Genomic DNA, 26,699 nt, shown 5'->3' on the forward strand with positions numbered 1-26,699 from the left:
CCTGCCTGCTATTGCGAATAAATTGCAGTATAGTACGGAGGTAAGCTTCCATACCAAGGGACTACATGATAGGATAAAGTTTGGAAGGCATTCGGAGCAATAGGAGTTTCCCCAGACGTTGTGGAAATGTCACACTAGCATATGTAAATGACAGCTTAGCTGTCTATAGGGATTCTGATTTAGACTCAGCTTCCGAACGTTATCTCTGTGCCATTCTACCCTCAGGGCAGGACTTAAGTGTTTCACAGGACCTAGTTGCATAGGGTAGCGATGCCTCTGTGTTTTCTCAGCATCTCAGTTATATTCTCAGTACCTCATAAGTTGCAGTTCATCATAATCCTTCCTTTGTACTTCGTATTTGGAGACATATTTCCTTTGCGTACTGAGTTCCCTGGTCTGAAATCTTTTCAGCTTGCAGCTCTAACTCCAGAGTACTACAAGTTGGAAGAGCCCACTCTACTTCTAGAAACTTAACATCAAGCTCCCTCATTCCTGATCAGTTAACAGGAAATCACGGACGTAACGTAAAAACTTTTGGTGACAGATGTGGAGTGGGCATTAATTATTCACCGATGTGGAGTGCCCGAAGTTTAGACAAACTGATGGCTTAGATGAGGCGGGGAAAAGAAGTCTAGATGAGGCAGACATTGGGAAGCAAGGCAAGCAGAAGAAGAAGAAGAAGAAGAAGAAGAAGAATGGACAGACTAGGGGTCTGCCAACCGAGCGAGCTTGACCACATGACGATCTTGTTGACCATGGGTGTGAGAGCAAGAAGGTGGGACAGTGGGACTTAGGCTGTAAGGTTGGTGCACCACAGAAGGAGGAGGACTGAGTCAGCAGCACACAGCCATGAGTTATGAAGCACTGCAGTAGAAGGTGAGAAAGAGGTTCTTCAGAAAAATGCTACCTGACGAGCAGGAGGTATCTCTTAGTCAGCAAATGCACAGCAAAGAATGAAACAGCCATAAATAGTTTGATTTACCCTGTATTATAAGACTGGACAAATATATTACAATTGTGAATGTGTTTACACACATATTCAATAAAAATGTACTACATATGAATGCCATTGTTGTAAATAAACACTCATAATGTTCCCACAGTTTCTACTCAGTCCGCAATAAGAAGAGAGGATAATAAGTATGCAACACAACAAAAGCTTTCTACGCCAGGAACACAATGACCTGTGTGACAGCTCAACCTCCAAGTCATGGCTTCCTCATCTCTCCCTCACAGCAGCAAAGTGTGAAAGGGAGGGCTTGGTTGATTTCCTACCCACATGTTCTCTAATGGCCTTGATGTTAACACTGCATTAAAAACCATCCTTTATGCTTTTCATTTCCAGTTAACTGTAAAACTAGAGCTCCCATATATTTCATAGTCCCATTAATTTACTACAGACAATTAATAAAGTTGTTCTAGAACACAGTCCTCTGTTTTTATAGCTATGTGCTTCAAGCTTTTGTTACACATTTGTGAGTAACATAACACATCATATTTCAGCTTCGAAGAATACAATCACAAAACTGATGAGGGATACTACATTAATAAAAAACAAGGACCTAGCATATGAAGTATATTTGGTATGTTTATTTTCTAATTGATGTATTTTGATATGTCTTAATATTCCCTTCACCATTTAACACTTCACCTCAGTTGTTAAGTTGATTTATGCTTCCTCTTCCCAGTGCGTAATCCATGATGACCAGTATGGACCTGTCACAGACTGCATTAAACAGTAAGTACATAATTTTGCTGCCTGTTCATAATATCACCAATGAAGTCTAAACTTTCTTCTTGTTTGTTATGAAAATTTACTGTGAATATAGTTATCTATATTTCAAGGCAGTTTTTCTGAATGCTTTAGTGTTGGATTGATTAGTTATTTATGTGCACCATGGGTCATAATGGTGATAATTTTATTATCCATTAAATTCTTTGTCACTTGATAAGTGGTCAAGGTTTTTTATGGCCGAATACCTCACTCCATGCTGTGTCACTCTAAGGCTGAGTGATGGATGATGTTAACCATTCTTCCATGTAGTATTATGTTTATTAATGATACTGTTGTGTTCAAACTGTAGTTGATTATTGTCAACAAACTTCATAAAGGAGTGAACATGCTTTGAGGCTGTTGCCAATGTGCCCGACTGTTTAAAGAGCGGTTGACAACAGTTTCTAGAGCGAACACCGCACGCTATTGGTGCTTCAGACACTGTTTTCCTCATTGATGAGCTACCCAGGTGTATGATGCCATAAGACATTAGTAGCTGAAAATAAGAAAAATAAGTCAGCTTTTTTACATTTTAATGTCTAAAATTCTGTTTGAAGAAACTTTAGGGGACAGTATTTATTGATGACATTTCTTTGTAGTGTCCTTTATTTGCAGTTTTTGAGGCCACATGACGTTATTGCCATAAGCTAATGATGCCTAATCACATTGTTCAGAGGTCAGTGAAGTTTTCCAATTGTAGCACTGCTTGTGCAGTGTACTCAACAGGTAATAATGTTTTAGATGATAGAGCAAGACTGCTGTTGTCTCATCCTACACTATGTTGTGTAAAAATCAAAACAAGATTTTGAAGTCCTAAAAGTGTGGAAATAATGTTCTCATAAGGGAATGGTGTATTATTATGTTTAATGTAAATGTTCTGTTAAATATAGCTAGGTATTCCACATACTGACGTCTTATTTTTCTTTGATGATAATTGTTTCAAGGACTGTTTAGGGATTATTCAGTTTGTGACCTGTGTAATATTTGGTTTTGAAACATATAACATAGATCTTCACTAGAAGAGGCAAGGCTTCTAATAGAAGAGGCCATACCTGTGCAGTTTGAAACAACTGTATTTCCACCAACCTCTCCCTCTGAAACCAGTAAAATAATAAACTCGCTGAAAAGTAAAAGCTCTTACAGGATTGATGGCATTTCCAGCAAGATACTTAAAGCTTGTTCCCCACAGATAAGTAGGATTCTCAGCCACGTATGTAATAGCTCTTTGGAGCAAGGTGTTTTCCCCGAAAGACTGAAATATGCCATTGTAAAACCATTGCATAAAAAGGAGGATACGTCGGATGTCAACAACTATCGCCCAATCTCTCTTCTGACAGCGCTATCAAAAAATTTTGAGAAAGTAATGTATTCAAGAGTAGCCTCCCATATTTGTAAAAATAAAGTACTAACAAAATGTCAGTTTGGTTTTCAGAAAGGCTTTTCAACAGAAATTGCTATATATGCTTTCATTGATCAAATATTAAATGCTCTGAATAACCGGACATAACCCATTGGTATTTTTTCAGATCTCTCAAAGGCCTTTGATTGTGTAAATCATGAAATTTTTTTAGATAAGCTAAATCATTATGGTTTGAGGGTGGCAGTGCACATGGTTTAATTCATGCTTAACTGGAAGAATGCAGAAAGTTGAAATAAGTGGTTCATGTAATGTTAAAACAACAGCTGATTCCTCAAACTGGGGGGGCTATCAAGTACGGGGTCCCACAGGGTTCAGTCTTAGGTCCTTTACTGTTCTTGATATACATTAATGACTTACCATTCCACATTGATGAAGATGCAAAGTTAGTTCTTTTTGCTGATGATACAAGCATGGTAATAACATCCAAAAACCAAGAACTAAGTGATGTAATTGTAAATTATGTTTTTCACAAAATTATTAAGTGGTTCTCAGCAAACGGACTCTCTTTAAGTTTGGATAAAACACAGTATATACAGTTCCGTACAGTAAATGGCACAACTCCAGTAATAAATATAGACTTTGAACAGAAGTCTGTAGCTAAGGTAGAATTTTCAAAATTTTTGGGTGTGTCCATTGATGAGAGGTTAAACTGGAAGCAACACATTGATGGTCTGCTGAAACGTCTGAGTTCAGCTACGTATGCTATTAGGGTTATTGCAAATTTTGGTGATAAGAATCTCAGTAAATTAGCTTACTATGCCTACTTTCATTCGCTGCTTTCGTATGGCATCATATTCTGGGGTAATTCATCGTTGAGTAGAAAAGTATTCATTGCTCAAAAACGTGTAATCAGAATAATTGCTGGAGCCCACCCACGGTCATCCTGCAGACATCTATTAAAGGATCTAGGGATCCTCACAGTAAACTCACAGTATATATATTCACTTATGAAGTTTGTTGTTAATAATCCAACCCAGTTCAAAAGTAATAGCAGTGTGCATAGCTATAACACCAGGAGAAAGGATGATCTTCACTATGCAGGGTTAAATCTGACTTTGGCACAGAAAGGGGTAAATTATGCTGCCACAAAAGTCTTCGGTCACCTACCAAACAGCATCAAAAGCCTGACAGATAGCCAACCAACATTTAAAAATAAATTTCTAGATGACAACTCCTTCTACTCATTGGCTGAATTTTTAGATATAAATTAAGGGAGGGGGCAAAAAAACTAACTTAAACATTAGTGTCATGCAATATTTTGTGTAATGTAATATCTTGTACAGTCATCTTTTATTAACCTGACACATTAAACATCATTACGAAGTGTCATATTCATGATCTATGGAACAAGTATTAATCTAATCTAATCTAGTCTCATCTCTAATCTTACATTATTTGCTAGGAATTAGTTGCATTCTGTATTGTTAGTTGGGGCACTTGATCAGGGTGTTCATGTAATCACTGGAAAACAATGCTATCTATGCCTGATTATTTTCTTTCATGTTTTAACTGCTTTTCACCTTTTGTTGCTGACTGTTGTGGCTTCTGGTTCTTGTTGGACTTCAGATCTGTGAGTTCTTGCATTACTATTAAGAATTGTTGCACCATATTTCAAATCACTGCTAAATAACTTGTGTGATTTCAGTAGTATTAATGTGAGTTTTCTCTTCACAAGACATACATAATTTCATTTTCATGCATACCTTCTTGATCCTGTATATTTTGTCCCCAGTCAGTATAGTAAAGAACGACAGAGGTTATTTTTAAATCTCTTTTCTGAACAATCTTCAATTGTTTCTCCTTATGCTTTGGAACTTAGCACATCTCTAAGGCAGGCTGGCGATCGGTGACATATTTATTTTCGTGCCCGAACAGACATTTCCTCTTACAAAGTCACTGCGATCACCGTCTCATGTTGAAAATGTAGGTCATCCTTCAGTAGAACTCACCACATGTAAATAGAAATAATAACCCTGCCAAATATTTGCACTTTCATCTGTCATGTCTTATTTTGTCAGTAGTGTCATTTGCTGGTAAGATGATGTGGGATACACATCATCCAATAGTGATGGGTTATCACCATAGGCCCTCAGTCAGAGTGCTCATGTCATCAGCAGAAAGCGTTACTGTTCATGCCTGTTTATTTCCTTACATGGAGAGACAGTGGCGGATTCACATATAGGCCCACTAGGCACAGGCCTAGGGGCAGCACCCTAAGGGGGTGACATTTTTTGCTCTATACTCACTTTAACCTTTCATGTTTTAAAATAATTGCACTTACAAATGACAATTTTTTTAATGTTGTTAAACAACTTGCTAGTTTAAATAAGCCTTAAGAACGAAATTTGAAAATACAAGATATACGGCATATGAGCACAAGGCTTTTTACTTTAAACACGGGACATAAGCACAAAGATTTTTCCTTTAAACATGGAGCAATGAACTGACCAACTCGGATTACTTGATGTAACTGTGCTATGGAAGAATAACAATGCAGAACAATTTAATTTCATTGTTGCCTGTTTCTCTGTTGTCAGTGAACAGTAGAAGCACACCTACCGGCTGGAATTCGTCTCGTAAAGTAAACTGGACAGTCCCTTTTTTTACTACTGTTTCCATATCGCTGTAATTTTATCTGGGATGCAAATATGTTCTGCTTATTCTTGACACTGTCTTCCTAGTTTAAAAAGCAAATAATTTTTGCCATTTCTTGTAGTGAGGTGAGCTGGATCGACTCTTATCCCACTTATGAAAAACAATGAAAAACGCAAATTGTCTGCAGCTCGTGGTCTTGTGATAGTATTCTCGCTTCCCATGCATGGGGTCCCAGGTTCGATTCCTGACGGGGTCAGAGATTTTCCCTGGAGATGACTTGGTAGTTTTGTGTCGTCTTCATCATCATCATCATCATCATCATTCATTCATCCCTATTGCGGTTGGAGGAAGGCAATGGCAAACCGGCTCCTCTGGGACCTTGCCTAGCATTGTCCCCCTACACTCCTCATAGTATGGGATCTCATCATCATCATCATATGCTGTTTAGTATGATTGGAATTGGATACAGTGTTTCTTTCTTTCCTTTTACAATTTTTTTTCTTTTGTTTTGACTGTTGGTTGACAATTTTGTGAGTGCTGTAACATGAATGACAACGAAAAAAGAAAACATGCAAAATTAAATGGGGTGGCATTTTGGAAATTATTGAAGAAAAGGCAAGAACGAGAAGCCAATGTTCTAAAAACACTTGGCAGAGTAGATAAATTTTTCGCAAAAAATGTTGCTGGTTTGACTTGCAGTAGCACGAATGATATTTCTGGCACTGCAACTTTTCTAAAAGAAATAAATACAGATGAAACAAAAGTTAAAAATGAAGTAAAGCAACTTGTTCATGATTTCGAGTTTCACGAAAAACCAAGTGTCGAGTCAGACATCAACAAAAAAAATAACCTCGCTAGTGATAATCCTGCAGAATGGTGTGTCAATTAATCAACGATTGACATTATCTTAGAGCATGGCATTAATCAAAATTGTAATGGGATTTTTCTAATTCAAGAAGGTCAATAGGCGATAAAACCAGATATTTGAACAAAAACGTATTTTACCATAAACTATTAAATTCATCTGTGATGAAATAATAGCGCTTCTTTCTGAATGAATAAAAAGAATTATCATAAGTGAAATAAAACAGGCCAAATATTTCTCTATAATAGTAGATTCTACTGCAGACCTTTCATATATTGATCAATTATCTGTCATATTAAGATAAGGATGTACCCGTGGTCTAGGGGTAGCGTCTTTGATTGATAATCAAAACGTCTTTGGTCCCAGTTTCGATCCCCACCACTGCCTAAATTTTGATAAATAATCAGCATTGGCGGCCGAAGACCTCCGGCATAAGAAGTCACCCTCATTCTGCCAACGGCCTTGTCAAAGAGGGCAGAGGAGCGGATAGAGATTCAGGGCACTCTCTTGTCCTAGGGGTGGGAAATTGCCCCTAAAGGCAGAAGAATCAGCAATGATCAACGACATGAGGATGCAGAAGGCAATGGAAACCACTGCATTAAACACACGTAACGTGTATCCACAGGACATGTGGGCTGTAGTTGAAGAAGTGTCATGATGATCTCTCCATTGGCAAAAGATTCCGGAATAGTCCCCCATTCGGATCTCCGGGAGGGGATTGCCAAGGGGGAGGTTACCATGAGAAAAAGATTGAATAATCAACGAAAGGATAATGTTCTAAGAGTCGGGGCGTGGAATGTCAGAAGCTTGAACGTGGTAGGGAAACTAGAAAATCTGAAAAGGGAAATGCAAAGGCTCAATCTAGATACAGTAGGGGTCAGTGAAGTGAAGTGGAAGGAAGACAAGGATTTCTGGTCAGATGAGTATCGGGTAATATCAACAGCAGCAGAAAATGGTATAACAGGTGTAGGATTCGTTATGAATAGGAAGGTAGGGAAGAGGGTATGTTACTGTGAACAGTTCAGTGACCGGGTTGTTCTAATCAGAATCGACAGTAGACCAACACCGACAACGATAGTTCAGGTATACATGCCGACGTCGCAAGCTGAAGATGAACAGATAGAGAAAGTGTATGAGGATATTGAAAGGGTAATTCAGTATGTAAAGGGGGACGAAAATCTAATAGTCATGGGCGACTGGAATTCAGTTGTAGGGGAAGGAGTAGAAGCAAAGGTTACAGGAGAATATGGGCTTGGGACAAGAAATGAAAGAGGAAAAAGACTAATTGAGTTCTGTAACAAGTTTCATCTAGTAATAGCGAATACGCTGTTCAAGAATCGCAGGAGGTATACTTGGAAAAGCCCGGGAAATACGGGAAGGTTTCAAGGAAATGGAAAAAAGAACACATTGACACCGGTGAGCAAGACCCACCATACTTGCTCCGGACACTGCGAGAGGGCTGTACAAGCAATGATCACACGCACGGCACAGCGGACACAACAGGAACCGCGGTGTTGGCCGTCGAATGGCACTAGCTGCGCAGCATTTGTGCACCGCCGCCGTCAGTGTCAGCCAGTTTGCCGTGGCATACGGAGCTCCATCACAGTCTTTAACACTGGTAGCATGCCGCGACAGCGTTGACGTGAACCGTATATGCAGTTGACGGACTTTGAGCGAGGGCGTATAGTGGGTATGCGGGAGGCCGGGTGGACATACCGCCGAATTGCTCAACACGTGGGGCGTGAGGTCTCCACAGTACATCGATGTTGTCGCCAGTGGTTGGCGGAAGGTGCACGTGCTCGTCGACCTGGGACCGGACCGCAGCAACACTTGGATGCACGCCAAGACCGTAGGATCCTACGCAGTGCCGTAGGGGACCGCACCGCCACTTCCCAGCAAATTAGGGACACTGTTGCTCTTGGGGTATCGGCGAGGGCCATTTGCAACCGTCTCCATGAAGCTGGGCTACGGTCCCGCACACCGTTAGGCCGTCTTCCGCTCACGCCCCAACATCGTGCAGCCCGCCTCCGGTGGTGTCGCGACAGGCGTGAATGGAGGGACGAATGGAGACGTGTCGTCTTCAGCGATGAGAGTCGTTTCTGCCTTGGTGCCAATGATGGTAGTATGCGTGTTTGGCGCCGTGCAGGTTAGCGCCACAATCAGGACTGCATACGACCGAGGCACACAGGGCCAACACCTGGCATCATGGTGTGGGGAGCGATCTCCTACACTGGCCGTACACCTCTGGTGATCGTTGAGGGGACACTGAATAGTGCACGGTACATCCAAACCGTCATCAAACCCATCGTTCTACCATTCCTAGACCGGCAAGGGAACTTGCTGTTCCAACAGGACAATGCACGTCCTCATGTATCCCGTGCCACCCAACGTACTCTAGAAGGTGTAAGTCAACTACCCTGGCCAACAAGATCTCCGGATCTGTCCCCCATTGAGCATGTTTGGGACTGGATGAAGTGTCGTCTCACATGGTCTGCACGTCCAGCACGAACGCTGGTCCAACTGAGGCACCAGGTGGAAATGGCATGGCAAGCCGTTCCACAGGACTACATCCAGCATCTCTATGATCGTCTCCATGGGAAAATAGCAGCCTGCATTGCTGCGAAAGGTGGATATACACTTTACTAGTGCCGACATTGTGCATGCTCTGTTGCCTGTGTCTATGAGCCTGTGGTTCTGTCAGTGTGATCATGTAATGTATCTGACCCCAGGAATGTGTCAATAAAGTTTCCCCTTCCTGGGACAATGAATTCACGGTGTTCTTATTTCAATTTCCAGGAGTGTAGATTACATCATGGTCAGACAGAGATTCCGAAATCAGATACTGGATTGTAAGGCGTACCCAGGAGCAGGAGCAGATATAGACTCAGGTCACAATATAGTAGTGATGAAGAGTAGGCTGAAGTTGAAGACATTAGTCAGGAAGAATCAATACGCTAAGAAGTGGGATACGGAAGTTCTAAGGAATGACGAGATACGTTTGAAGTTCTCTAACGCTATAGATACAGCAATAAGGAATAGTGCAGTAGGCAACACAGTTGAAGAGGAATGGACGGCTCTAAAAAGTACCATCACAGAAGTTGTGAAGGAAAACATAGGTACAAAAAAGGTAGCTGCTAAGAAACCATGGCTAACAGAAGAAATACTGCAGTTGATTGATGAAAGGAGGAAGTACAAACATGTTCCGGGAAAATCAGGATTAGAGAAATACAAGTCGCTGAGGAATGAAATAAATAGGAAGTGCAGGGAAGCTAAGACAAAATGGCTGCAGGGAAAATGTGAAGACATCGAAAAAGATATGATTGTCGGAAGGACAGACTCAGCATACAGGAAAGTCAAAACAACTTTTGGTGACATTAAAAGCAACGGTGGTAACATTAAGAGTGCAACGGGAATTCCACTGTTAAATGCAGAGGAGAGAGCAGATAAGTGGAAAGAATACATTGAAAGCCTCTATGAGAGAGAAGATTTGTCTGATGTGATAGAAGAAGAAACAGGAGTCGATTTAGAAGAGATAGGGGATCCAGTATTAGAATCGGAATTTAAAAGAGCTTTGGACGACTTACGGTCAAATAAGGCAGAAGGGATAGATAACATTCCATCAGAATTTATAAAATCATTAGGGGAGGTGGCAACAAAATGACTATTCACGTTGGTGTGTAGAATATTTGAGTCTGGCGACATACCATCTGACTTTCGGAAAAGCATCATCCACACAATTCCGAAGACGGCAAGAGCTGACAAGTGCGAGAATTATCGCACAATAAGCTTAACAGCTCATGCATCGAAGCTGCTTACAAGAATAATATACAGAAGAATGAAAAAGAAAATTGAGAATGTGCTAGGTGACGATCAGTTTGGCTTTAGGAAAAGTAAAGGCACGAGAGAGGCAATTCTGACGTTACGGCTAATAATGGAAGCAAGGCTAAAGAAAAATCAAGACACGTTCATAGGATTTGTCGACCTGGAAAAAGCGTTCGACAATATAAAATGGTGCAAGCTCTTCAAGATTCTGAAAAAAGCAGGGGTAAGCTATAGGGAGAGACGGGTCATATACAATATGTACAACAACCAAGAGGGAATAATAAGAGTGGACTATCAAGAACGAAGTGCTCGTATTAAGAAGGGAGTAAGACAAGGCTGTAGCCTTTCGCCCCTACTCTTCAATCTGTACATCGAGGAAGCAATGATGGAAATAAAAGAAAGGTTCAGGAGTGGAATTAAAATACAAGGTGAAAGGATAGCAATGATTCGATTCGCTGATGACATTGCTATCCTGAGTGAAAGTGAAGAAGAATGAAATGATCTGCTGAACGGAATGAACAGTCTAATGAGTACACAGTATGGTTTGAGAGTAAATCGGAGAAAGACGAAAGTAATGAGAAGTAGTAGAAATGAGAACAGTGAGAAACTTAACATCGGCATTGATGGTCACGAAGTCAGTGAAGTTAAGGAATTCTGCTACCTTGGCAGTAAAATAACCAATGACGGACGGAGCAAGGAGGACATCAAAAGCAGACTCGCTATGGCAAAAAAGGCATTTCTGGCCAAGAGAAGTCTACTAATATCAAATACCGGCCTTAATTTGAGGAAGAAATTTCTGAGGATGTACGTCTGGAGTACAGCATTGTATGGTAGTGAAACATGGACTGTGGGAAAACTGGAACAGAAGAGAATCGAAGCATTTGAGATGTGGTGCTATAGACGAATGTTGAAAATTAGGTGGACTGGTAAGGTAAGGAATGAGGAGGTTCTACGCAGAATCGGAGAGGAAAGGAATATGTGGAAAACACTGATAAGGAAAAGGGACAGGATGATAGGACATCTGCTAAGACATGAGGGAATGACTTCCATGGTACTAGAGGGAGCTGTAGAGGGCAAAAACTGTAGAGGAAGACAGAGATTGGAATATGTCAAGCAAATAATTGAGGACGTAGGTTGCAAGTGCTACTCTGAGATGAAGAGGTTAGCACATGAAAGGAATTCGTGGCGGGCCGCATCAAACCAGCCAGTAGACTGACAAAAGAGAGAGAGAGAGAGAGAGATATGTGAATGAGAATGGTGAACCTGTAGAATGTTTACTTCTGTTTTTACCAAACCAGGGACACAAGTACCTTAGCTGAGGCCATACTAAAAGTCCTGTCTACAAATTCCATTGATATTACTGACTGTAGAGGCCAGTCAAATGACAAAGCAAACAATATGTCAGACCTACACTGGTTTGCAGGCACACATTAAAGAACGAAATCTGAAAGAGCATTATGTGCCTTGTGCAACACATTTTTTGAATTTAGTCGGCACCAGTGCTGCAAGCTGTTGTCGGGAAGCATGTTCATTTTTGAATTTAATGCAAAACATTTATAATTTTTTCTGTGCTTCTGCACAGTGCTGGGATAAACTTCTTTCTTTCATGAAACTAGGAAGAAAAATGGTAAAAAGTTATCAAAAACACATTGATCAGCAAGAGAGGAAGCATGTGTAAGTTTGCATGAAAACTGGAAGGGTGTTATCAATGCCCTCACACATATTGCCAATAATACGTTTGAAAAACCACTTGTGCGAAATGAGGCCTCAGCTTAATTGAATCAACTCAGCAGACTAGAAACAGTATTCATGATAACGATTTGGAAGGACATACTCCAGAGATTTAACAGTGTAAATCTGAAATTGCAAAGTGTAAATATTGAAACTAAAATAGTGCACGAAATATATGAATCACTTGTAGAATTTATTGCATCTGTTCATGGCAAGTTCGCCTATTATGAAAATAAATCCATGGAGATTGTGACTGTTAAGACTATGAATGGACCTATAAAAGATCATGAAAATGCAAACTTCATGATGACAAAGAAGCGGACTCTGAAGGAATTTTTGAAATCTTCTGAGATTAGTGATATACCAGTCAAAAGGAGTAAATTTTTACGAAAAGAGAGGTTACAGTCTGTGTATCCGAATGTTGACATTGCTCTTAGAATATTTCTGTGTACGGCACTTACAAGTTGTTAAGCAGAATGCTCGTTTTTGGGTCTTAAAGGACTGAAATCATACCTACATTCTACATTGTCTGAGGAGAGATTGAATGCCTTATCCATTCTTCACATCGAAGCTGACCTCCCAAATTATAACTGTCTGAACTATGAAGATATGATCAGTGAGTTTTCTGCTGTCAAAGCCAGACACAAACATTTCTGATTGGTGAGTTTGTTTGTTTTTTCATAATAGTTTAAAAAATTTAAGATTCTAATGTGATTTTTATTATAACTTAGTGCACATTCATTGGATTTACAAACTACATATTAGCTGGTTATTGTTGATGACAAAACGTGGAACTAAACCTCATTTACGTGCAGACTTGACCAAAGGCACCCGACAATACTAAACAATACTCGAATGACCCAGGCCGCTCATTGCTGTACAGTCAAATCATACCGATACTGTAGTATATTTGCAACTGATGCATATTCTTGGCATCTGCTGAAATTTATAGTTGTCACAGAAATATATGTTATCGGAGAGTATGCTCAAATCAAAAAGTATTAATAAATAAAGTAGTTCAGTTGTGTTGATAAACATGTAAAAGCTTTGCTAAAACCATTAGAAAGAGCTATGGTGATAGCAGTAGCTGCAGTAAAAAACTGTTCAGCCTTAACATGGATTAAAGGTATTGTGTACACTTATTATGCAGCATTTAACTAAACAGACCCCAATGCTTTACGCGTTAACTATTAGATTATAAAACAAATTTGATTTTTCCACACTAGCCTGTAAAATTATGTAATAGCAAATCCAGTTCTGTGTTTGTTCGTCTGTACTTAGTTATTAGTTTGTGTGCCAAAATCTCTATTTCATTTTCATTTCTTACACTTCCTATAGATTCATGTATTAATACCAAACAGTTTTTTTTAAATCTGCTACTCATTCAAGTTACCAGATTGTAAAACGAAGGTTTAATTTTAATTTTGAACACATCTCTGTAAAAGTACGTATTAATTTCTAATGTACGAAGGTTCACTTCAATTTTTAGATCGTAAAACAACTTTTTCAATTTTCATTTTCAATGGTTTCCTGTAAAATAACATATTAAAAGTAAATGTATAACAAAAGTTCATTGTCTCCTACACACTCTGCTGAATTTTTAGGCCATAAAAGAAAAGTTATTTTCCTTGTGTTCATTTCTGTTGTCTTTTGACAGAAGAATGTGTTTACACAGTGTAGTTTTAAGTTTGTTTTATCCTCTGCTGTACACCAAGTACAGTTCAGGAACCATATTACATTTTGATTAAATGTGACTAGACTGCTGATGTGTCCTTCAGAACAAAGAATAGCAGAGTATGGAAGCAGATCACAGCACTCCCACCCAAATAGGCAATTATGAAGTGATCAGGTAATAGTTATTATTTAAAACTCTTTTTTTTTGGGGGGGGGGGGGCATATAACATGGTGTGCCTAGGGGCGCAAAATTTTTAAATCTGCCACTGTGGAGAGATCATTAAAACTGTTTTGAAACAATTACCACATCAGCCACTCTTAATTACACATTATACACTTCACGAATGGAAGTGTTATTTGTAAATGAAAATCTGAAGATCTATCTCCAGTGAGAATGACATACTCTGTTCTGTTTCCTAGAAACACTTCAGTGCAATCTCACAGCTACTTTGATATTCTGTATGCTCGTATTTTATTAATTTGGTATCGTGGAACAGTACCAAACACCTGGAAGTCAAGAAACGCAATCAGAAAGGAGCAAGTTCTTTTACATACTCTGTGTGGAATTGTTGTGGTATCTGATTGGGTTCCAGTTGTCATAACTCTGTTGAGTAATTTCAGTTGCTTTTCTATCCCAGGCTCTTTTATTTCAGTATCTGTCAGTCTGACATTTCTGCGACGATGTAGAAGAGGAGCTCCAGTATGATATTCCTCATTCAAACAGTTTTGAAAAACAAGTGATCAATATTTTGATCTTCTCTGTGGCATCTTACATTTTGATGTCATTATGGTCACAATGTGTCTGGACAGATGCTTCAATCTGTTTGCTAATTTAATGTAAGACCAAAACAAAACTTCATAGGATTTTCTGTCAAGTCCGCAGAAAGAACTTACTTCTTAATTAACTTAAAGCTTGAAGCATGGATCTCCACTAACTTTTGGTTTTGTTCAGTTTTTATTTGTCTCTGAGGCTTTACTTATGCTTAACTTTGTTGTGAATCTCACTTTGTTTTTGTTGCAGCTTTCAAAGACAGCTGTTGAACCACAGTGTGTCTTCCCCATCCCTCACAACTTACCTCTGCATACCTGTCTAAAGCCTGTTGCACAAAGGACATTCAAAACGTTTTGCACAGTCGTCTCTAATTTTTTTTATTTTTTACAGGAAGAGAATGAAATTTTTTTGTGAACGTACTCAGTGTAGCCTCCCATCAGCTGTGATGCATCTGGCCCAATGTTCTTTCCATGATGTAAATGCACTTGGGTAAAATTCTGGGGATTGACTTTTACACTATTGCTTGAAACAGGAAATAAGGTCTTCCTCACTACCAAATGTTTTACTGTGCAGGTGGGCTTTCAGACGACCAAGAAGGTAAAAATGAGACGGATCCAAGTCTGGATTGTAGGGAGGATGAGGAACAATTTCCCAACCCATTTTCCTGATTTTCTCATGTGTCATAAGGGCTGTGGGGGTTTGGCATTGTCATGATGTAGTCTGATGAGCTGACCCTGTGGGTCTTGATGGCACGTCACATCTTGTCCAATGACAAACAGTAATGGTCCCGGTTTATTGTGGATCCAGGTTCCAAAAGTCAATGAAAATGACACCACACTATTCCAGAAGAAGGGGGTCATCACCTTTTGGCCTGCAGTTCATGAAAGTCTTGGTTTCTTCTTCTGAGGGGAACCCGGCTGACACTACTCCATGGATTGGGTTTTGCTCTCAGGTTCGGACAAATACAACCGCCTTTCAACGTTGGTTAGTGATGCCGTCAAAACACTGTTTACACTCTTCAGTAAAGATCTTAATGAGACCCTGGCACACATTCTTCCTCATCGTTTTCATTTCTCATGCCAATAATCTAGGCATCCAACGTGCACAGATTTTTCTGCGCTCTAGTGACTGTACCAGTGATACCACTCTACCCAATGACAAACGAGTCATTTCAGCAAGCTGTTGTGTAGTCACACATCTGTAATTTTGGATGATTTGATCAATGGTCTCCTTCTTCACATCTCTCACTGCTGTCAATGGTCTGCCGCATCGTGGATTGTCCAGTAGATAGAAATCACCTTCTTTAAACCTCTGCAACTATTGCTGGATACTGCTTTGATCCACTGTGTCCTCCCCATAAACAGGGAGCAACTTCTTGTGAATCGGTGTGTCAGAGTCATCGCCGGTCTTGAAGAGGAACTCCATCACCGACCATTGTTGCAACCTGACATCTACTTCACGGACCATTATGGCTCACCTGTAAATAAAAGAAAATGCTATTATATACCAATTTATAGCTATATGTTTCAAGTACACTCGCAAAAAATTTCATTCTCCTCCTGGAAAAAGAAGAAGAAGAAGAAGAGAGACAACTGTGCAAGACTATTTCCATCAGTTCCGCTTAACAAATAGTCCTGAATTTTCAAGTTGTGGCATTTTGACCGTTCAACAATGTTGGCTTTTTTCGTTGCCATCATTGGAGCTTTATCTTCAATAAACAAATTGCACGAAGCAATAACCATTACAATAACAGACAGATGATTTAAGTTTTTCAGTAGTTGCCCCCTGAACTGCTTCAGAAAACTCTAACAGTTCATCTTCTCAAGGTAGTAATTTGTTTTCATCGACTTGTAAATGAAGAGATGGTCAGGTATGAAACCACATGCAGATCCAGCATGCAAGACAATAATTCTTGCACCCTTCCCCATTGGAACAGCAGAACTTCCACACATACTCTTCTGACAGAATGACCGGCATTTATCCATGTTTTGTCAAGCCACACAATATCTTCAAATGGCACTTTAACGATACTTCTTAAAAGCTGCCAATACCACATTCTGATGTCGCTTCTCTGAATTATAATTTTCCATATATTAATTTTTTATGCTGAAAATCGAGGGTTCTGACAACCATTAACGAAGACGTTTTGCTGCCTCTAAGTAACTCTGCTTCAAAAAGAGTAATTCACTGCTTTACTATAGTCGATGTTCTTTCCTCTCGTAGTATCCTTATATGTGGCAACAAACAGCATCTTGTTGAAAAGAATCCCATTTTGGTATGTGTGGTCCTGTCCTCCTCTTCTTACCGGTTACCCATAGCTTGGATGAACCAAGCTTATTCCTCTTCTGTGCAATATTTCTCCTTACAAATCTTGATGACAATATTTTTGTGTATCTTTAAGGCATCCACATTTCTTTTAACTACCTTTGTTGGAGGAAATAGAGTTGCACCACTTTCCTCTCCTTCTCGAAATATTCCTGCACCGAGCACACACATTCATCTGTATGGCCACACAAAGAATGAGCAGATCGCCAAACTTTCTGTTTAGCAGCCACACTTTTTTGCACACTTTCACTACGGGCTTCATACATTCTGCAGTGCAAAATAAACTCGCACAAGAAACAAGGCACTCAACGGAATGGACAACAACTGTTTACGTTACAGGACACCAGCACCATTTGCAAGTGGCTACAATAGCTGCTGCCTGCAGTAACAGAGAGATTTGACACTGGTGAATGGAGCAGGAGACACAGCCAAGCATGTTCTTTGACTGACTGACTTGGTATGGTAGCAGCTCTGGGAACAGCTGGACATGAATGACTTTGGGACTGTTTGTCACAGGGATTTCTCAGTTGTTGTTTTCACAAGTTGGTTCTCTGATTAACTGCTCAAGATAATTTTCAGATAAAGTATTTTGAACAATTTCTCACAATTCCCTGTTCCTACTACCCACTCAATCAGTTGAGTCTCACTGTTTATAACTGGTAATTTGAAATCTGCTGCTCATACTGTAACATTATCAAAAAATTTACACAAAATGTTCTCTGAGTTTCCTCTCAAATGTTCTGCTGCTACTGCTCTTGAGGCAGGGGTGGGGGGGTGGAGGGGGGTGGGGGGAAATCTACAAAAGCATCCAATTACATTGTCTGACCCACCTTTCACTCTTATCTTCACGCAACTTATTTCATGTTTGGAACCTATATTAATGCCATTAGATGTTAAAGGATCTATAAAAGCATCCAATTACAATGTTTGCCCCCTCGTTTCCCACTTATCTTCACCCAAATTATTTCATGTTTGGAATCTATACTTATGCCATTAGATGTTATCATATTCTTCAAAGCCATAAACACACCTCCAGCACTGGTGTTCGACCTATCTGTGTGACAGACTTTTCAGGCAAAATTTAGAGTTTCATAGCTATTAACATCTGGCTTCAGTCAGCTTTCCATTATTAGTACTGTGTCTGGTATCTCAGCCAGGCACCTTTGAAGATATGGACATTGGTGACGGCCCCTAAGTGGCACTCCTGCAACTGCACAACTGCAGGTGCAGGTGCTGCAGTCACCGATGTAAGCTTTGCAATAAGCCACACTTGTCCGGCCAGCCTACCGGGGCTTGCGTCCGCGCAATAAAGCCAGTAGTGCAGCCCCTCTGTCTGTTAGTTGTGATTTCTCTGCAGAACTGTACGACTCTCACTAGACATTGTTGTCTTAGCTGTGAATTCGCTACGTCTTAGTGTTCGATCTTGGTTTGCTGTTTGGATTTGTTATCTTGCCATACTGTCCGTGTTGCCTGTTCTCTTGTGTTGTCCACATGTTGTTCTCTGGGAACTCGCTGTTGATGCTCTCAGACTGTCGGCCAGCCACCTCTGGTTATGAAGTCGTTCCCAGACTTCTACATCTTCTACATCTACATCCACATCCATACTCCGCAAGCCACCTGACGGTGTGTGGCGGAGGGTACCTTGAATACCTCTATTGGTTCTCCCTTCTATTCCAGTCTCGCAATTGTTCGTGGAAAGAAGGATTGTCGGTATGCTTCTGTGTGGGCTCTAATCTCTCTAATTTTATCCTCATGGTCTCTTCATGAGATATAAGTAGGAGGGAGAAATATACTGCTTGACTCTTCAGTGAAGGTATGTTCTCGAAACTTTAACAAAAGCCCGTACCGAGCTACTGAGCGTCTCTCCTGCAGAGTCTTCCATTGGAGTTTATCTGTTATCTCCGTAACGCTTTGGCAATTACTAAATGATCCTGTAACGAAGCGCGCTGCTCTCTGTTGGATCTTCTCTCTCTCTTCTATAAACCCTATCTGGTGCGGATCCCACACTGCTGAGCAGTATTCAAGCAGTGGGCGAACAAGCGTACTGTAACCAATTCTGGTCACTATACTGTGTGAGCATTGCTACAGCTTATAAGCAAGACTAGTTCCAGTATCTTTCCATAGATGCTTCTGCAATTAACTAATGCTTTATTAACATTTTATATCTCTGATCAGCCACGACAAATGCTAGTCTCTTTAATTAATGGGGATAGTATTATTCCTCGTCTGAAATCAGAATGTGTCTTATTGAGCCTGTGGAGCAATTTCTCTGTCCTAAAAAACCCACATATGCACACCACACACATTGCACTACTCCATACCTGGAGCCGGTGACTGTGTCAGCTCCTTGAGGCTCGGGTTCTTCTGGCTCTGTCCCAGGGTGTTTTTTTCCAATTTGGCTTACGTTGAGTCTGCGAGCCTAACAGCTCTTGCCTGATGTCAACACCTTATAGCCACCTTCTTCGACCTGCAAAAGGCTTATGACACTATATGGTGACACCACATCTTCGCTACCTTAAAACGAGTGGGATCTCAGGGGTCCACTTGTGATTTTCATCCAAGAGAATGGGGCCCTGAAAGGCACTGTACTGAGTGTCCCTCTCTTTCTAGTAGCCATCAATGGTCTAGCAGCCGTTGTGGGGTCATCAGTATCACTCTCCTTGTATGCTGATGACTTTTGGCTCTACATTTGCTTCTCTAGAGTGTGTGTCACTAAACATTGACTGCAAGGCGCCATACAGTAAGTGCAGTTATGGTTCCTCACCAGTGGCTTTCAGTTTTCAGCTGCTGAGACTCGCATTTTTCACTTCTATCTATGTTTTACCTTTTACCACAACAAGAACTTTACCTTTATAACCAGTTACTCAATGTAGTGGAGACTTATAACTTTTTAGGGCTGGTTTTCAATGCTTGGTTGACATGAATTCGCCAGCTTGAGCAAAAGTGCAGGCTGCACCTTAATACACTTTACTGCCTGAATAACATCAGCTGGGGTACAGATTGCTCTACCCTTCCCTAATACAGCCCCATCTTGATTATGGTAGTCTGGCATACGGTTTGGCATTGCCCTCAGCATTGGGGATACTTGATCCGATACACCACTGCAGGGTTCGACTTGCGACAGGAGCCTTTCGAACTAGCCCTGTGAACAGCTTACTCATAGAGGCTGGGATTCTCCATTGCAGATCATGTGCCAACAACAGCTTGTCAAGAAGTAGGCTACACATGTTCTCAGCACTCCTAAGTTCCGAATACCATCTCCTGTTTCCAAACACTGACATCCATATGCTGCAAAGGTGACCCAGATAAGGATTGCATCCAGTCCCTCCTCTCTGAACTCCAGTTGTCCCCTCAACCATTTCTCCTCTGTGCCCACTCACATACACCTCCATGGTGCATCCCTCGGCCACAGCTTTGTCTTGGCCTATCACGAGGTCTGAAAGACTTGGTTCAGCCCGAGGCCCCCTGCGACCAATTTCTCTCTATCCTTGGGCGCATCCTGGGGTTCTGAAGTAGTCTATACTGATGGCTCAATGGTTGCTGGTCACATAGGCTCTGCTTATACTCATGCGGGACATTCTGAACTATGCTCTGTGCCAGGTGGCTGTAATGTTTCCATTGCAGAGTTGGTAGCCATCTCTAGTGTTCTTGAGCATATCCATTCCTGCACTGGTGAGTCTTTTCTCATCTGCAGCGACTCCTTGAGCATTTTACAAGCTTTTGATCAGTGTTTCTCTCGCCATCCCTTGGTCATACCTATCCAGAATTCCTTGAACAATGTGGATGTTCAGTGACCTTTATCTGGATCGCAGTCCATGTTGGGATTCTGGGGAATGGACTTGCTGATAGCTTAGCCAAATTGGCTACTAGACTTTTGAGCTCAGTATTCTGGAAACAGACCTCCAGTTGATATTACACCATCAAGTTTTAGAGATATGAATTACAGAATGGCTCACTCTGACTTCACCGAACAAACAACGGGTGATAAAGGATACTGGATACTATGTATCTGTGGAGGTCCTCCAAACAGGTCTGTCACAAGGACTCTGCTGTCCTTTGCCGGCCAAGGCTTCGCATCGATCATACTTGGCTGACTCATGGGCATCAACTGTGTCGCAAGGATCCACCCCACCATCATTGTGGTTCCCATTTGACATTGGTCCACATTTTGCTGGATTGTCCTAACCTAGCTACCTTGCGGCAGAGTCTCAATCTACCTGACTCACTGCTGCTGGTATTAAGAGACGATGCCTCAGGAGCTGACTTAGTTTTATGTTTTATTTGTCTATGGGGCTTTTACCACTCTCTTTAAGGGAGGGCCACTTAATCTTATGGGCTCAGTGAGTGGTTTGCAGAACTCTCTGTTGCCTTCTCTGCCCTGACCAAGCTGCGGCTGTCTGGGCCTGGTGGTCCGCCTACCCTACCTATTCTTTTACTCTTCCCTCCCCTCTCTTGTGTGGTGTGTTTGACTTGTTCATCTTTTGTCTGCCTGTGGTTCTCTTGCACTGTCAGTGTTCCTAGTCTTTCCTAGGCAATTTCTGAGTGGAGTCCCTCTAATAAATGGTGGTGAGGGGGGGGGGGGGGGGGGGGGTGGACGTGTGTCTCCTCATCTCCTCATTGCTTTCTTCTTTTGGGAGCTTCCGGCTTGCTATGCCTCCATTTCTTATTTTTTGTCTCTTATCTAGCCTTTGCTGACCTTTGTAATACTTTGGAGTTTTCTTCCCCTGGGTTTTACGTGGTATTCCATCTCTGATGTAAAGTCACCTAGACCTCTCTGTTCGAAGAAAATAGGGACTGATGACCTAGTACTTTGGTCCCTTTAATCATCCAACCAACCAACCAATGTGATGTATTATGTTCTACCTTTGTGCCTTTCCACCTTAGCACCCTTTGTTATAAGGTAGTATGCCCAAAACCCAGCGTCATGGTCATCCCCTTATAGGGAGGGCCATCAAATACGTGCATGATGGTAGCTCCCTGACCATGCAAAGATTGCACTGTTGGTGTCTGAGTTCTAAATTCCCCACGTATACTGAGGGTATGTGCCTATCATGACTGGGGCCGGGGACTCTCAGCAGTAGATTACAGGCCAGGTAACCGTTGCTGAGAATGGGTGGCACCCATTGGGAGAGCCCCCATTTGACATGGACATGGCAGACGGCTTGCATATGAAGCAGATGAAACTGTCTCCTGCTGGAGCCATACGGCCTCATCAGTCTCTTCAGAAGGAAGGAACTCATTCAACGCAGAGAGATACAACTCAAAAATGTTTCCTTCTCTGGCTACACCGTGGGAGGAATGTAAGGTTAAGCGACAAGCAGAGAAATACTCCCCCCAGTACCTGGTTTGTACAAGAATTGATCAGCATTCTTTTTCAACCACAAAGCCTTTATTTATTGTAGAGAACATAGGAGATAAGTTTGGGAATGTTGTAGCTGTCTACAAAATGATTTTTGATTAAAATAGCCCAGTAACGGGCATTGCTTGCTTGTGGCAAGCTAGGCGACATTCCGGTTACTCTCATTTCCAATAATAGTTATGGTTCAGGGCATCATTTTCCATTGTGACCTCCTCTTGCAGTCTGATGAGCTATGTACCAACTTGGAGGGTTGGGTGTACACTATGTCCGTCCTTCCCGCATGGGGCCAGGGGACCATACAGTTGCTACCAGGGCCTTCATCTTGGCCTCTGAGGGCTATTTGTTTCATGGAAAGGTCATGGTCATGGTGATGGTATGATGATCTGACACAAAACCATGTGTAAACCCCCCCCCCCCCCCCCCCAGCACACACCCCATGCTCTCTATGCAGCACTATAAATGCATGAAATCGGGTAAATGTTTTTGTGTTGTGGTGTCACTCTGTAGGATTGTGGACAACTTTTACATGTGAACAATCCTTATTCTCCTCCCCCATCTGTGTCAACTGTGAAAAGCACCATTCTCCCTGCTCACTAAACTGCACCATCATTGGGGGGGGGGGGGGGGGGGGGGGGGCGGGGGGGACCAGGAATAGAAGACTCTGGCCAGACTAATTTACCAAGAGGCCAAGAAAAAGAATGAGCATCTACATCCTACATGCAGGACAATGACGTGGGCTACAGCAACTGCGTTGCCTTTTCTTACGACAATACTCTCACCCAGTATGCCTCTTACAGCAAGCCCACAAGGCCACTCAACATACGTGCTGCCGCCCCCCCCCCCCCCTTTTCCCCCCGATGTATGGAGGCTTTCCTCCTACTGCTCCCCCTCACCCACTTTAAGAGGAATGGCTCCCCACTTGCTGAGGATGTCAATCTCCATCCCCCAGCTGGAGACGAATAACCCTTCTCTGCCTTCTTACACCAGAAACGAGTCCCTCGGGACACTCCTCTACAAGGTTTCTGTTGGTCTGCAACCAGATTCAGCCAGTGGCTGAAGGAGCCACAGGCTGTTTGTCATAGGGTTCTGCAATCTCCTTCACTCTCTGAAACTAATTTAGAGAAGCTCTCTAAGTCATCTAACCCCCTAAGGAGAAAGAAGATAAAGAGAAGTCTTTCAAGAAGAAGGAGAATTTGGTGGCCCCTCTGCCACCTGATTCCTCCCACATATTCCGCTTCTACGGCCGAGGCAGAGATCATGGTGGCTCCTGAGGCCAAGATTGTACCACAGACGTGTCTCTGAACCTATGTGTGTTGATACCATAACCTCTCAATTGGTGGCACCAGATGATTGTGGGGAATAACCTACCTCCTTGGCCACTTCACACCCTGACAGTATACTGACAACATGATTTTCCAGTGGAAAACCTGGCTGAAGTATGACATCTCTTAAGCACCTTGGCTGATTTCTATATTGTCTTTCAGGAAACTTGGTTTCTGGCAACATGGACACTTATGGCTACTGAGGCTATTTTACAAATTGCACAGCCTATGATAGGGTGTCAGGTGGATTTTCACATACTTCTGCACCCTGTATGTAGCGAATCTGTGCCTCTTGATACATCTCTGGAGACTGTGGCTGTTTGGGTAAGGGCACATTTGTATTTTACCATGTGACAATAAATTCTGGATAAATCTGAACCGGTTCCCACCAACCCCACTCATGTAAGGTAGTGAGAATGTAATTTATCCATGTGGTGCATAAGCCTTTTGAAGTCGAAGAAGACAGCAATAAAATGTTGATGCTGGTTAAAAGCTGTCGGATGACAGACTCCAGGCAAACCATGATGTCAGCATTGGAATGGGGTTGGTGGAAACCATCCTGTGGCGGGGTCAGAAGACACTGAGACTTAAGGCGCCAACACAGCTACCAGGTCACCATGCATTTGAGCGGCTTGCAGAGAACATCAGTGAGATTAATTGGGTAACAGTTGTCCATCTATAGGGGTTTCTTACCCAGTTTCAGTACCGGGATAATGACGCTTTCCTGCCATTGAGATGGGAATGCATCCTCACTCCAGGTACAGTTGAAGATGGTAGGGAGATGACGCTGACAATCCATCAATGTGTGACTGAGCATTTGGTTTATCTCCCTCCCAATGGTGAAGTGTCTCAGAACATATGTTTTGCTTTGATTTCTCAGCTTCCCAATCTTTCCTAATCTTGGGTGACTTAAATGCCCATAATACTTTGTGGGGTGGAACCATGATCGCTGGCTGTAGTAAAGACATCAAAAACTTACTGGCAGATTTTGACCTTTGTTTCTTGATACTGGTGCCCCTGCACACCTCAGTGTTGCACCTGGAACTTACTTGGCCATTGACCTTTCCATTTGCAGCCCTTGACTTTTCCCATCCATCCATCAGTGTGTCCACAATTACCTGTGTGGTAGTGACCACTTCCCAATCTTCCTGTACCTCCCTCTGTGTTATTCTCCTGGGTGCACAGCCTAACGGGCTCTCAACAGTACTGACTGGGATGCTTTCACCTCCATTGTCATCCTTAGCTCTTTGCTAGTTGGAGATACTGATGTTGCTGCCCTGAGTACAACAGCAGCCATTCTGTCAGCACCCACCCTAGCAATTCCCTATTCTTCAGGATCCTCTTGTTGACGGACAGTACCGTAGTCAACTTCAGAAATTGTAGAGGCCATCAGACATCGCAGACGGGCTCTCCAACACCATAAGTGGATTTCATCAATTGAGCACTTCATTGCCTATTAATGGCTCTCTGTCTGGGTCTGCCACCTGATAAAACAACAGAAGCAGGAATGCTGAGAACGGTACGTTTCAACCATTGGAGCATGTACCTCTCCTTCACAGGTTTGGGCGAAGATCAAACGTCTCTACAGATGCTAGTCCCTGTTGATGTACTTGGTATTTCCTTGAATGATGCTGTCTTCACTGACCCAGTTCCTGTCACCAAACATTTTGCTCTGTATTGTGCTTGAGCCTATGCATCTGAAAATTATCAACCTGTCTTTTGCGTCCTCAAGCAGTGGATGAAGCAAATGCACTTATCTTTCACACACACAAACACCAACACCAACACCAACACCAACACCAAAGCCTTCTTCATTGACTCATACACATCAAAAGTTTGGTTTCTCTTAAGTTAGTGAGAACTCAAAAGATGAGAACACCATCTCGAACATGCAGAATAAGACAAGAGAATGAGTGTGACAAAAAAGCAACGTGCAGCTTCACTATTCTTTTGCATCAATGTTTCTCTGGCAGCTCCAATGATTCTGATGTGTTTGTCACACAAGATGCAGTTATTTTTCACCAATAAGTACATATTTTCTGATACACCACTGCAGAATACTCTTTTTCCTATACAAAATTTTTATAATCTACTGTAACAGTACAGGTGTATGTGTCCATCTGGTTCAAATTTAGGAAATTGCTTTGCTAAATTTGTGCTGCTCCCTAATGGATGATGTTCTAAGATTTCATTCCATGCCCCAATGCTGTTGTGCCTTACTCTTTTTTCTAGCTCTGCCTTTGTTTTTTTTTTTCCATTTCACCCCACAATTTATTAAATTGTTTCTCTGTCTTCGAAGCATCTTTCTCTGAATGAGATGCGTTATTGAACATAAATCTTGTGTGTGGTATCTCTGATCAACTGTAGCTTTTACTTTTTCCTACAAATTAGATTCCCCACCAATCCCTAAAGTCTCTAGTCACTTTTGTGTGTCTTCTAGCTGGTCATGCACATTCCAGAATTAATGCTCATTGACTCACTCATTTGCACAAAACAATACGAGAGAAGGAAAGTTGCTACTCACCATATAGCGGAGATGCTGAGTCACGATAGGCACAATAAAAAGGTTCACACAATCATAGCTTTCGGCCATTAAGGCCTTTGTTGACAGTAGACACACATACGCACACGCACACAAACACTCACTGAAGTGCAACTAGCACTCATGTCTGCAATGTCAGAGAGCTGAAACTACACTGAGTGTAGTTTTTGGTCATTTGAACTAGTCATATTTGTTTTGTGCTGGTAGAAAGATGAGTTTTCATGGAACTGGAATCAATTTGATGCGCCAAGCTGTTGGACCCATCCATTTCTGGAACTCAAGAAAAGTTAGCACAGGGAAAGAATGGAGAGAACTTTAGGGAACCTCTTTTGACTCTGTTTTGAAATGGTTCATATTGGTCTTCACAGTGCCAAAACTACTGCCAAGCCAAAAGAAATTCCGTAATTTTGTCTGAACAGGGTAACAAACACACCAAAATAATGTTGTCACTGCAAAGACTAAAGTATTTCTGGTCACACGCAGCAACATAATTCCACT

General features: G+C 41.8%; 1 protein-coding gene and 1 long non-coding RNA gene across 3 annotated transcripts in view; one reads left to right on the plus strand and one right to left on the minus strand.

Moving 5' to 3' along the window:
• Positions 1-26,699, minus strand: part of LOC126267027 (uncharacterized) — a 166,984-nt gene that overhangs the window by 106,025 nt on the left and 34,260 nt on the right. The window lies entirely within an intron of this gene.
• Positions 1-26,699, plus strand: part of LOC126267026 (CDAN1-interacting nuclease 1) — a 136,728-nt gene that overhangs the window by 71,366 nt on the left and 38,663 nt on the right. For both annotated transcript variants that reach the window (XM_049971805.1, XM_049971804.1), the window contains exons 4-5: positions 1,504-1,583; positions 1,689-1,738. In XM_049971805.1, the coding sequence (XP_049827762.1) occupies positions 1,504-1,583; positions 1,689-1,738 (130 nt within the window). The remainder of the gene's footprint in view (positions 1-1,503; positions 1,584-1,688; positions 1,739-26,699) is intronic.

Source organism: Schistocerca gregaria, chromosome 4, assembly GCF_023897955.1.
Source record: "Schistocerca gregaria isolate iqSchGreg1 chromosome 4, iqSchGreg1.2, whole genome shotgun sequence".
Lineage (NCBI taxonomy): Eukaryota > Metazoa > Arthropoda > Insecta > Orthoptera > Acrididae > Schistocerca > Schistocerca gregaria.